Below are 13,770 nucleotides of genomic sequence, written 5' to 3' on the forward strand. Positions count from 1 at the left end.
CATAGCAGCATTATTTACAATAACCAAGACATGGAAGCAACCTAAATGTCCATCAGCAGATGAATGCATAAAGGAGATGTGGTACATATGTGCAATGGAATACTACTCAGCCGTAAAAAAGAATGAAATAATGCCATTTGTAGCAACATGGATGGACTTAGAGATTATCATACTAAGTGAAGTAAGTCAGAAAGAGAAAGACAAATATCATATGGTATCACTTATATGTGGAATCTAAAATATGACACAAATGAACTTATCTACGAAACAGAAACAGACTCACAGACAGAGAGAACAGACTTGTGGTTGCCAAGGGGGATGGGGGGGTCGGGGGAAGGAGGGATTGGGAATTTGAGATTAGCAGATGCAAACTAGTATATATAGAATGGATAAACAACAAGGTCCTACTGTATAGCACAGAAAATAATATTCAATATCCTGTGATAAACCATAATGGAAAAGAATATAAAAAAGAACGTATACATATGTATAACTGAGTCACTTTGCTGTACAGCAGAAATTAACACAACATTGTAAATCAACTATACTTCAATTTAAAAAAAATATCCCTCTCCAGGTAAGGATCAAGGAAGAAATAAAATACTTTTTTCTCTTTCTTGACTTCTTGTAAGTTTGAATGCCTGAAGGGAATGATCTAGGGAAGAGAAAGAGACCCAAAGGGCAACAGGCCTTAAAGAAATGCTTCCATTTTTGTTAACTGTACGAGGACTACCAGTCAAACAGGGAAAGCAGAGACTGTGTTCGTGACCATCCCAGACCAATGGGCGCTCCCTCTAGGACAATGCCCTCGGACAGCTGTCTTTTTCTCACGGGCATACTAACTTTCTATTCTAAACCCTGAAAACCAAACTCCTTGGTTTTCCTGAATTCCTAGATTTGATCATTCAAGATCTTTTGGATAAATGTTGGTGGAAAGAGTACTGATTTCAAAATCAGAAAGACCTAGGTTTCCACCCTGGCCTGGTCACTTGGTAAGAATGTGACCCTCGGGGTTTCCATTCATAAAAGAAAGTTAAAAGCGTGCAGGCTGGATGGTTTGGAAGAGGTTCACAGCACCGGGTATACACATTCCTCCTCCTTCCCCCGGGGACAGAGTCCTTCCCCACCCCAGTTCACGAAGCATCAGGGTCCACCCCTTTACTCCAGTTTCATTAAGAAAAAGCTCCAGGCCATTGCGGTTTCTGGGATCTAAAAGGCACACAGAGAAGTAGACATTTGATTCCCAGAAACAACCTGGCAGAGGGCAGCCCAGCCGGTCGGGGGACCTACCTGATGAGACCTCTTCCAGAATCAAAGTGCCCTTCTGCCCTCATCTGCCCTCCCGCGCAAGCTCAATTCACCCAGAGCCCCGTGCGGGAGAGCAGTCTGGAAGCCTATGTAAAGTCACGTTCTTAATGGTTTTGGAGCTCCTTCTCTGACTTGAATTTTTTGGAAGGGCCTTGAATACCCATGATAAGAAAACCCACATGATGAAAATTCTGTCTTAATGGAGCCTTTAATGGTGTCTGCCACACACAGCAGTGGAATCTCCCAAGGCCATTTGAGGCCGGAGTTGCAGTAGAGTCTCACATTCTTTGGAAGTGGCAAAGCTCCAAGGATAGAACGGTTTGGAAAGAAGGGAAGACTAGCACACTCTCACCCATGCTCTTTCCCTTCTCTCCTTTCCTTTAGGTTCTAAGGCGTGGTAAGAGGAGGGAGGTTTGGAGCCTGACGGAACCAGATGGAAATAATTCTAGTTTAGGGAAAGTGTTTAATTTACCTAAATACTTAGGTACTCTGTGATCTTAGGAAGAGTATTTAACTTACCCAAGCCTCAGTTTCCTCATATATAAGAGTACTGTACCTACCTCTTGGGACTAAGCAACATAATACGTATAAATCTAAGTCCTGACCGTCCATAAGCGTTAGTTGCCTCCTTTCTCTCCACCCCGCTCCCCCCAAACACATACGGCCTCACCACATCCCCCCGGAAGATGCTCAGAGATCCTCTGATCTAAGCCCCGAGAAGCTGCCCACTGCCTACACTCGCAATCTGAGGGTCAGCTGTCCTCCGCTTCATGCCGGTGCCATGGTGGTCTTGAGAGCCTGGCAGCCACCTTAACTGCGGCCTCTGTCCCCTAATCAACAGAGTTACGAACAGGACGCTCTTCCACGGGACCAGCTGTCTTTAGCTCACAGGTTAAGAAGGGCCAAGGCATTATTCACTATTATTTTCTTGGCCAAACTCCAGAATCTTTTCAAAATCTAGACTGAAAAGAAAGGTTAGGGACTTCCCTGGAGGTCCAGTGGTTAAGACCCCGCGCTTCCAATGCAAGGGGCATGGGTTCGATCCCCGGTCGGGAGACTAAGATCTCTCATGCCGCGTGGCACGGCCAGAAAGAAAGAAAAGAAAAGAAAGGTTTAGTACGAAACAGCAGTGTGTACCTCAAGAAACGAGCCCAGAAGACTAAGCGGCTCCTCCCGCCTGGAGAGAATCTCTTTCCCCGCGCCCCACCCTGAGTTAGGACTGCTCTGACCGTCCCAACGTGGCATAGGTGGTGCTATAAGAGTTCCAAAGGCCTTGAGACATCCGCTGTTGTCCTCTCAGACGGCCCCTGCCCCCAGTAAGGAGGGGGGGCGCGAGACGGCTGGGGGGCAAAAGGCTGCCTGCGGAGGGTGGCCCCCCCCCCGACAGCCAGCGCCGCGGTCCCAGGGGCAAAGCCAGGGGACTACAGCTGCATGCGCGACCCAGGTGAGGCCCAAAGCGAACCACCCAGCTGAGCCACGCCCAGATTTCTAACCCACAGACTCATGAGACATAATGAATTCCCCTCGCAGGCCACTGCGTTTTGAGGCAGCCTATTATGTCAGGAGATGACAGACACAAACGCTATCATGACTCAGGTTTGAGAAGCACTGATTCAGCCGTGGGTGAAGGATATGCTCCTTCTGTATCTGAAAATGAGAGCGTCCGAATAGAGCTCACACAATATTAGGCCTTAAACGCCCTATAGGTACCCCGAGATGCTCTCAGGGAAGAAGCAGCAGCTTATACTCTTGGCATTTCACGAGAAGGGTCCCAGCACCACGATTCTGCCCAGTGAGAGGCCAGCTCTGTCTCCGATGTGGCAGCGACTTTGCTCACCAAGGGCGACAGACCCCTGGCATATCCCCGGAAGTCAGCAGAGCCGTACTGCTCCGACAGGTAGAGGTCAGCCATCCAGGTGGGGACGCTGATCCCAGCAGAGGAATTCAGCTACAGAGGCTTGGTCAGGGAGGGAAAGGTAACAAGGCTTCCGACTGCTTCGTGGAGGGCTTAGTGAAGGCTAGCAGGGCTGGACCAGAGGCGTGAGGGTGCCCAGGACAGGTCAGTAGCATGGTGCCTTCCCAAAGGACTCTGTAGCCATGTGCCCACATTTCTGTAGAGGAAAGGCTGAGCACTCCACAGCGGGAGGCAGGGAAGGAGAACCACTACGAGCTTTCCTGTCTAGACCAGCAATCCAGGTCTGGTTCCTAACTCACATATACCCTGCTCTGCAAAACAGGCCCGCCCGTACCAAGCACTTTATCCCAGAATTCCCCTCGTTCTAAGGGAGGAAGAGTTCCTTTCTTCCTCACAGATACAGTTTCCTCCACCTTGTTAGATGTCTAGCAATGATTTAATTTCGTGCCTTTTCCAGACTGGCCCCAGGACGGATGCCTCCCAGGTAGCCAGGCCTCTCAGTGGAGCCCGAGGTCAGGGGCTCTCAAAGCAGTGGTCTCTGCATCCATGCCTCGGCACCACCTGGGATCTTCTTAGAAATGCAAATTCCGGGCCCCTTCCCAGGCCTACTGAATCAGAAACTCTGGGGCCGGCCCAGTACTGCAGCGCAAGCTCTCAGGTGATTTGGATATATGATAAACTAGAAGGTTCCGGAAGCTCGCCGCCCACTGGAATCACCTGGCAGCTTTAAATGAACGATGCCTCGGGCCCACTCAAAAACTCATGATCAGAAGTGCTGCCAGGGCAAGAGGATTCTAGAAATAAAGCCCCACAGGTGGTTCTAATGTAGAGCCAAAGCTGGGGACCCTGGAGAGAAGCAAAGGGTTTCACAGAGCTCAGTTGGCAGACTAATTACTAATCAAGGCCGCCAAAGGGGACCTCGAGCGCGAGTGGTTTCATATTTGCGTATAACAGAAGACAAGGCTTTTCATTTAGACAAGGTTCACTTCAGGCCTCGTTTCACAAAAGAACCTGATCATTGTTATAGCTTTGCTTGTGTTGACCAAGTGGGAGGGTCTGTGGTTTGAAAGGAAATGCAGTCACACTCCACCTGTTCGATAGAAGGATAGAAGACCAGGCTGAGAAAAACTACCCATGAGCACTGTGGTAACCTGGGAAAAGACAAAAGCACTTGCCAAGATTTGCGATAATAAGACGAGGAAGAAGGCAAGTGCATTAACTTTCAAGCCAGCAAGAAGCACAGACAATGTGTCACCAGCGGCAGGATATGAGAGCATGATGAGACAGTGTCGCCTCCTTGACAACACATTACAGGGAAGGATGCTCACCTCCCTGGTTTTTACACCAAGTGACTTTGCTTTGGAAGCAAATGCTTTGTAAAACTTTTATTTACGGTGAAAACCCATGTGTTTAATGCCATTTTTATTGTACTATTTTTCACCAGGTTCCTATTTTCTAAGACCCATGGTTTGGTGAACTGTGGTATTCTTCAAATCCACAACCTCTGTAAGGTCCAAGCTAAGCCTAAGATTTTGTTTAAAAAAAAAAAAAAAAAGTCTTGAAGCAGGTCACAGGTGTCCCGGCAGAAGACAGGGCACAAGAACAGTGTGGGAGCCGGAAAGAAGCTCCTGGCTGGCCAGGGTCTAGTCCCTTGGTCATACAGGTCAAGGTCAGCACTAGGATGCTGGTGAAGACGATTTAGACCCTGACACCAGAGCTAAGAATCCTTTACTACAATCAGCGCTTCTCAATTTTTTAATGTGCAAAAACACACCTGGGGACCTCATTAATATACAGGCTCTGATCGGTTAAGTTGCCAGGGGATGCTGGGCCATGGGCCACACTTTGAGAAGCATGCTGTGGGCATGTGCAAAGTTTGGGGCTGGGGATGGGAGTGGGGGGAGGGAGGCACCAGCTCGTGGCTGGATCGGGGGTTCCGATTTTTCAGAACATGTTTCACACCTAGTAGGCTGGTCCTGCCAGAAGAATCTATTTGCATGAACAGTTAAGGAGAACCTATTCTAAGGAAGGAGGAAATCAAGCAACTAGACTGGTCCTGTAACGAGGCTCCTATTAAAGCAGACTCTGACTCTGAGTATCTCCCCATCATTCACATTTGCCACACAGTCCAGCACCCAATGACTCAGGTTTGAGTCTATCAGAGGATAAGTCAAAGCATAAAATCTAAGAGCACTAAAAATGGTATAAAGCCCTGTGGCGTAAAGGTGAAGGGCCTGGCCCCATACCGATAGAGGGTTAGGACAGAACTGCTGCACGGACCCAAGCCCAGCTTTGCTGGCCCAGAAGCCCCAGGGAATCATCATGACCAAACAGGAGGGGATCACAAGACATGGGTATCTCAGAGTTGAAAATCATAGCTGATTTCCTAGATCTGAGCCACTCATTGCAGAGGACAAATATTCTCTATTGAGAAACAGCCCCTTTAAGGAATCCACTGTAACTGAGGCCCAATGGACAAGCAAGAGTAACTAATAACCTGGAATAAAGTCATATCTGGCTCGGAAAGACTTCTTCTTTGAAATGACAGTGTGGCTACGTCATTCATTCATTCCAACATTTACGGAGAGCTTCCATGCCATCCATGACAGTAGGTGCCAGGGATGTAAGAGCGGTTAAGACACGGGCTCTCCTCCCCAAAGAGTGAGGGCAGCCTCATAAACAGAATACTAAGCAAGGTGAGAAGAACAGGAGGACCCATATAGGGGCTATAAGAGGAGGCTACACACAGGAGCGGAAGAAACCAGTCATTCTGTCTGGGGCTCTAAGGAGGAGCTCGTGGAGCTGGTGATTTCTACGCTGAATTTTGAAGGCACGGGAAGAAAAGATGCAGAGGGAGAAAAAGGGTCTTGCAGGCAGACAAACAGCATGAAAAGTGCAAGGCCCATCTAAAGAAAGGGGAGCTATTTCTTTGACGGCGGTAGAGTCTGTGTGGCTGGGACACGGGGTACGCGGAGGGAAGTGGCAATAGATGAAGCTAGTACCGTAAGCCACAACTATTTAAGCTGCAGCCATCCAAAAGGAGGATTCCAACTGTGCACAAGAAAAATTAGTTTTCTCCCCAAATCTCTCAGTATATTACTAAGCAGCCATCATTTTGATATTCCTAATCAAACCCCTTATGGGCTTTAAAGGTTTCTCATATTAAAAAAAAGATGCCAGTTGGGTTTAACAAGTTACAGCATAGCCATACCATGAAATGCTATGCAGTTATTGAAAATACTGTTGTAAAAAATTAATGATGGTGCATTAAAATATGAACGATGTATTATGTTTAAAAAGGCAGTTTAAATAGATTTTTTCGCAGAAGAGCAAATAAACACAGATCTACCACTACAATATGTTCATATGGTCCTCGTTTTATGTGTGTAAGAAAAATTTATTCGTGTACTGATGGTGGGAAAGAAGACTCTTACATCTATTCAATAAAATGAGAAATAAGATTAAATGCCAGCATTTAAAACGAAATTTTAGCTCTGCAATAATGTTATTCAACAAATATTTTAACATCTCTACTCTGTTTGGGGTAGAGGATATACAAAAATGAAGAAGAAATGTTATCTGTAGGATGAACATAGGGTTCTGTTCCTGGGTCTGCCACCAGCCAGCTGTTGAGCTTGAAGGAAAAAAAACCACTAAACCACCCGTCTCTGAAAGGAGTAGATTAGATCCCTGAGGTTCCATCTAGCCCTCACAGTGTATGTGTCTGTGCAATGAGATCAATCCTCTCAAGGAGCACAAAATCAAGGAAAGGAGCAATGATCAGACATGGCTCTTAGGCATCCAGCTTTACCAAGACTGATGGGAAATCCCCAGGAATTCTTGACATCCCCCGACATCCGCCCCAGCAGCAATGCAGGAAATCTAGTCCACTATCTTCAGCAGACTCAATGGAACCATTTCCTTAATGAAACCCCCCTGCAGTCCCAGATACTACACCAGAGGCTCTCCTTTCAAGCCCTCCCTCCATCACCCCCCATTCCTCCAGTTTCCTTCCCCTTCCTCAATCTGGTCTAAAATCCAGTACTGTAATCAGCCGCATGCAATTTCCAAGGCACCCAAGTGTGTGAGGAATCAACAGTGCTCCTGGAAAGCGTCTGGCAGGAGCTCTTGTCATTCCTTCACGAGCCTCCCCAGCGTACTGAGCCCAATGGAACAGAATGGGCTGTTCTCATAGATGGTTTTCAACCAAATGCGACCAACGCTTCTAATGCTTGTAACCGTTCCTAATGACGTATTTTTACTTAAAAGTTAAGCCTGGTGTTATTTCAAATGTCCTTCCTCCTCTAGCCACAACGACAAATGCTCTGAAAAACTATGATATTCACTTGCTATCCAACAAACTCCTGACCGTGCAATTGAACCAAGACCCTAACACCAGAAAGCTCTGCGTTTAACACCCGGGTGCCAAGAGAACTTCCCTCACTCTCCACTCTCACACTCACTCGCGTGCACATCTCAATTTAAAGCACTGCAGAAGCTATTTACTCTGTTATTTGTTCTTGCTTTGCAGAATTCTCAAGCCAGAGTAAACATTAATCGTAACTTGGTGATCTACTGGGTAACCTTCCTCAAAGATACTACCTTTTTTTTTTTTTTGATGGATATAAAACCATTTTGGGAGGCGATATATCATTTTCAACTTCTATATTACATACATTCAAAGGAGATTTAAAATATCTAATTAGTTTTGGTAAAAACAAAATGATTACTTGGTCTGCTCTAAAAAGTCATATAAAATAAGTTCCAGTTTAAATAAGACGTTTAGTATTCTTGTTGAAATCGGAAACTCTTTTAGACTTAAGTTACTCAGGGAGCAAATAAGTATTATTTGCAACTAGTAAGCATTAATTGAAAAAAACAAGAAATACAGATGGGTTTTAAATGACCAGTCTCCTTAGAAGAGATCAGGGAACTAGAGTTATGAAATAGAGTCTATTTCATAGAATTACACATTCTGTTTAAAAAAAAAAAAAATCCCAAGATCATGATTCGTCCTGGCTTGGGCATCCTGTAACAGCTTAGTTCTTGCAACCTGATAAAGAGCAAGCGAATCGGTTGGAGTTAGGTGTGTTGCACTAGTGAAGAAGAAAATCCACCGTGATTACTGACAGCAGGGGAAAGCCAGCTCAGCCTTTCAGCCCTGGCTCCGGCATCACAGGGGCGGTCACCCATTCCATAGGCAAATGCAGTTAAGGGAAGGAGAAAAACAGACACTGTGTTCAGTCTGTTTCTTGGAATCATTCATTGCATTTTAGAGTTGGGAAAGGCCCCTAGAAATAACCATCTATTCTAACGTCTGAATTTTACATGTGAAAACACAAAACCCACTTAGTGCTCCCTAGAAAAGAAACTGGATAGCCTATTATAGAATTTTCAACAGGGAGAGAAAAAACTTAATAAATAAATAAATAAGGTCAAAATATTGAGGAACTAGAGTAGGTGACCACCTACAATTTATCTGCAATGTGATCCATCATTTGGAAAACTACGTGGACCACCAAACGTGCACGGAATTAACATTTCAAACGTACAATTCCGGAAAAACACAACCCAAAGTGTGGCTTTCTAAACCTTGGAGAAAAGACAAACTGTTATGCAAAATTAGCTTGATTTTGAGAGATTTAGTACGTTCATTTTGGAAATGGGGATCACTGTCATGTACACTTTTGATTTAACTTTCTATCATTAATTAACTCCATTCACAAAATTGGCAAGTGCAGCATTTCCGATTAGCTATAGCAAATTGTACATGTCAGCTGCTCAAAAACTCTAGAAAAGGGGGGGCAGACAAAAAGGGTCTGCGGCTTTCATCAAGGGTGTGCTGCCTTAAAATAAGAAAATGAGACTTTGAGCTGGAGAAAGGAAGCCTAGTATCCTTTTTAGAGGAAGAGATTGCAATATAGAGGACTTGGAAGCACGTGAATACTGCAGTGTTTTTATTTCCCAGGATATTTAGAAGAAGGTAAATACACTCTCTGCGGGGAAAGGCATTATCTTTTTGTATTACTGAACCTCTGATTATTTTATACCTCAGTGAACGCACACGTAATATTAAAAACTCATAAAATTATATAGCACCCAACAGTGAGCAGAGCTGGCCCGTGATGGGTGCAAGCTGAACTCCTCATAAATCCACAGGGCAGAAACCTGGCCCCTATCTAGACACCACTCCCGAGACATGCAGCCCCTCGTTCAGTTTGAAAGCGCTGACGCAGCTTAGAAAGCAGGTACCTGATTGTTTTACTGTGACGCAGCTGTTAACCCGCGGCAGAAGCCTGTGGTTTAGATTGGCGATTACAGACCCCAACAGCTGATAGAACATTCCCTAAACCGGCAGGTGAAGAGGTTCTCACCTTGCCAATGTTTGTCTTGCTTTCTCCCTATAACACATATGTAAAACGTTTTTTTAAAAATCACAAAAGAGTTCCAAGATTTCTGCCTCATTTAAGTAAAATCTAAGGGGAATCATAAGAGGATCTCACTCGCGTTTCTGAAACGCTTCCACGGATCTAAGTTGCTTTGAACCACGAACAGAACTATTCTTTGCTAGTTTTTGAAACAAAATAAAGATGTCTATGTGTGAAGCAGAAAATCCAATAAAGCATATACTTTCCCCTCCATGTTCTGGATTCACAGTAATTTACCTAGATTTACTTTTACATAATAGACGATGGACTTCAGCAAGTTACTTAAATGCTCCAAGCAATTGTATTTCAAAACACATGACTTTTCAAACCCCCAAATGCAATTTTGAAACAGAAAAGCAGTACTTCACTTCGTATAGTTATTTTAGCAACATTTCCAACTTAGAGCGAGTTCTCTCCAATTTAGTACGAATTCGCCTTGCCTCTCGGTTTAACAGCTTCACCCAGGTGGAACTATTACTTGTTATTAAGAAACAAGTGGTTTAATTAGTCTTCCCCTTGAGAAGGAATATTTGTTACTGCCTTTTGAGTTTAACAAGCATTTAAAAAAATATATGCTCAACCCTACGGACTTTCCTACCCAGGGATCTTTGCAATAATCTATGTTACTGTATTTTATTTCATATTTTACCTTTCCTCCACGACGCTTAAGAGACAGGCGCTCCAAAATCTGGCTCTCTGCGCCCAGGGGGACTAAACCAGGGGGCTTGGCCACTGAGCCCCGCTGAGCAGAAAAGGCAAGTCCGAGTCCCTAAATGCCCTCGGGTTTTGGCGCCTCGGTGGAGGCCACCGCCACACTAACCAGGTACAACCTACTGGTCCCTGAAGGTTCGGCCGCCAGTGTCCCTAACGCCCAGCAAAGGCGCGGACCTCACCGATTCCTCAAACCGCACCTTTTGGTCCAAATCATTTGCCCTTTCTTCTCTCGGAACTTAAAAGACTAGGCTTGCAATTCTGAAACTTAACGGGACTTGGGTCCTCGACTGCCCTCGTCGGTCAAGGTCACTCAGGTCGGCGACCTGGGCTGGACCCGTGGCAGAGGCTCCACTCGGATGGATGCGCGCCCAGCGCTCAGGCCCAGCGGCCGGCGACTGGGGGGGGGCGGGGGGGAGGGAGGAGAGGACGCTGGGGGAACGTTCCCTGGACACGCGAGCTCGGGGGCCCAGAGTGGGTCGAAGAATACCAGCTCTTGCCATCTTCAGGTATCTGTGTGCTCCCGCCAGGCACGCGATCCCCTCCAAAGGGGCTCACCTCCTTCCCTCGGGAGGCGCGACGTCGCGGCCCGTGCCAGACATCGCCAAGGCCGGGCCTCAGCCCAGTCCCCGGGCAGCCACGCGGTTGTCCTAGGAGCCGCTGATCCGGGGGCCTCACGGACCCGGCCAGGCCACCTGAGAGCAGGCTCTGGGTGCCGGGCAGGTCCGGGTGCGCGGCACTTTCCGAGCCCAGAACCTGGGAGGGGGGCCCCGGCTTGGGGGAGGTGGCCAGGCAGCGAGGATCAGCGACTCCAGCCGCAAGGGGCAGCCCCAGCGCGGACCCGAGCGCGGCGATGCTCGCGGACCCCAGCCAGCTGCTCTCCGAGGCGCCCAGCCCGACCGCCCGGCGGAGGAGAAAGGGCGTCACGGCCCCAGGCGTGTCCGCTGCAACTAGTGTCCTCGGTTCCCTCCGAGCTCGCTCCCCGCGCGCACCCGGCCCCCCGGGCTGCGCCCCTGCCCCCGCCAGCCCCGCGCCGGCCTCCGGCACCGGCCGCGCCTCACCTGTGAGAAGCAGACCGCCGAGCAGCGCGCAGAGCAGGGCCCCGGTGTCCCAGCAGCTGACCATGGTGAGCGCGACGCGGCCTGCTCGTCCGGTGCCCGCGCTCCTCGCGGGCGCCCGCCGCAGCCGCCCGAGCCTGTCTCCTCTCGCTCCGGCCCTCCGCCCCGAGCGCCCCTCTCCGCGGCTCCAGCCGAGAGACAACCACTTCCCCCGGTAATCCTCGCAGCCCGGCGTCCTCCGGCCGTTGCGTTCCAGCCCCGGAGCCCGCTCCGAGCCGCCGCCGCCGCCGCCGCCGCCGCCGGGGAGGAGCCGCGAGGAGTGCTGATCCCGCGCGCTCCGAGCCTCCAGCGGACCTCGATTAAGAGGAGACGAGGGCGGGGGCGATTTATAACCTTTCCCCAGCCCACTTCCTACCCCGGCACCTCCTTCCAGTGACGTCAAGGGGTCCCCCACCCCTCATCCGCCTCCCCACCTACCCTCTTCCTCCGGGACCTGATTCCCTACGGCTCGGGAGGGGGCGGGGGCCGCCGGGCGCGGGGGCGGGGAGGGAGCGCGCGTGGGGAGGCGCGGGCGGCGCGGCCCCGGAGCGCCGCCGGGCAGGTTCACGGTCCTTGCTCCCGGCTCCTGTCCCGGTCCCCTCCTCCTCCTTTAGCTCTCAGGAAATCCCTGCAGTCTCCCTCCGCCCGGCTTACTCAGCCCTGGGGGCCGCCCGAAGCTGGGAAGGGGACGGGGCTGGACCTCCACCGCCCGGCCCCCGGGGCGGAAAGTCCGACCCTGGGAAGCTGGCCGCGCCTCCGCGACAGTGTCCTTGGCACGGAGGGGCGAGGCGCAGGCCGGCTCCCTCCCCCTTCCTTGCTCTTCCCGCGCTGTCCCGCCGCCCCGCGACTCTCCCAACTGTCCCCAGACGTCTAGGGAGGCGCCGGACACCCTCGGCACAGGGGACTGCGCCAGGAGCGCCCGCGGGGACCGGACGCTTGGCTGGCACCTTCGGGAAGACAGCGAAGCCGCTCGGGTCCCTGGGGAGCGCGTCTGTGTCTTTTTCGACCTCACAGATGCACCCGCCCAAGTCATTTCCTAAACCCTCGGCTTCCTAGAAGCAAAACAAGCAATAACATCATGATACCTTGTAAAAAGCTGGGACGTGAAGCTGCTCCTGCAACTTTTAAAGGCCGAGCACTTGAACTTTATTTCCCAAATGCTCGAGAAGAGTCTTTCTGATGGCTGCTTGCTACGCAAGCTGGGTGACTCCACTGCCCTCCGAACCCCGGGAAATCAGCATGAGGCACTAGATCATTTGCGATGACACTAATTCCACCTCGTTCCCCAATTATGTTTCCATTACCTCAAAGGCTGATATCGTCCTAGGCTCCACGGAGCAGCCCAGTCTTGTCCCTGTTAATACCGCTGGTTTGAAAAATACTTCTACTGCAAAATGCCAGATGGCCACGATAAAAAGGAGCGTGATGGCTCCTAAACACTGGGCCAGCGACTCTTCCTGAAGGACTGGACTGCCTCCCGCCGGGGAAGGTTAGGCAACCCGGAGTTGCCACACCTCTGAGCGGCAGGGCCAGGACAGGTCCCCGCCGCTGGGAGCCCCACGCAGGAACAGCGCGTCCGCCCGCCTGGCGCTGGGGCTCGGGAGTGGCAGCCCCACGCGGCTCCGAGGAGAGTGAGACCACGCGGAGCCTTTGCGCGCCTGCTGGCTTCTCCACTTTTTCTAGGGCTCCTACTCCCAAGCTTGATTCCTTCAAAACCGAAGCATCATTCCGTGAACAGTTAATTACGTATCTCAGGGTTAGAGCCTGACAGCGGATCTTAACTCACAACTGGTCCCCCAGCCTCGGTCACAGTCTGGGACACACCCGCAGAAACGAGGTGTCCCCCTGCCTCACTTCAGAGCTGCTTGTCCCTCCCATGCTCTCTCCCAAGAAGCGGGCTTAGAATCTGGAGAGGAGGTTGACGCGTAAAGAGGCCACGACATTACAGTGTGAGGATCCCAGTGCTGGAGGGAGCCTGGGTTCACGATGGGCTCCCTCACGATGAGAAGAGGTGGTCCGTCCGAGAACTCAGGAGCGCTTCTTAGGAGAGACACTTAGCTGACCCTGGGGGAAAACGGTCCATAGTACAGTCTACAAAAGTTTACTACAACCCTTCAAATGCTATCTGAGAGACAACACTTCACATACCAGCTGTCAGACATGACTCTGCATCGAGTTTACTTGTGAAGCCACAACGGGTATCTGATGGATAGCTGAAACAATCTTCATGACCTCAGACGTCCATCAACAATACTAGCATAGGGACTTCCGTGCTGGCGCAGTGGCTAAGAATCCGCCTGCCCATGCAGGG

The 13,770-nt window shown here is 49.9% G+C and overlaps 1 protein-coding gene across 8 annotated transcripts in view; it reads right to left on the minus strand.

The window, feature by feature from the left end:
- FLT1 (fms related receptor tyrosine kinase 1) overlaps window positions 1-12,901 on the minus strand; it is a 172,572-nt gene extending 159,671 nt beyond the window's left edge. For 6 of the 8 annotated variants that reach the window (XM_073794997.1, XM_073794996.1, XM_073794995.1 and 3 more), the window contains exons 1-2: window positions 12,114-12,507; window positions 11,424-11,774 (exon numbers count right to left, since the gene is read on the minus strand). In XM_073794997.1, the coding sequence (XP_073651098.1) occupies window positions 11,424-11,774; window positions 12,114-12,492 (730 nt within the window). In that variant the 5' untranslated portion in view covers window positions 12,493-12,507. Of the gene's footprint in view, window positions 1-11,423; window positions 11,775-11,897; window positions 12,059-12,113; window positions 12,508-12,763 lie in introns of those variants that run through there. The other 2 variants (XM_073794999.1, XM_073794998.1) reach the window with 2 other exon arrangements.
- Between the last annotated feature and the right edge of the window lie 869 nt (window positions 12,902-13,770).

This window comes from Tursiops truncatus, chromosome 18, assembly GCF_011762595.2.
Source record: "Tursiops truncatus isolate mTurTru1 chromosome 18, mTurTru1.mat.Y, whole genome shotgun sequence".
Lineage (NCBI taxonomy): Eukaryota > Metazoa > Chordata > Mammalia > Artiodactyla > Delphinidae > Tursiops > Tursiops truncatus.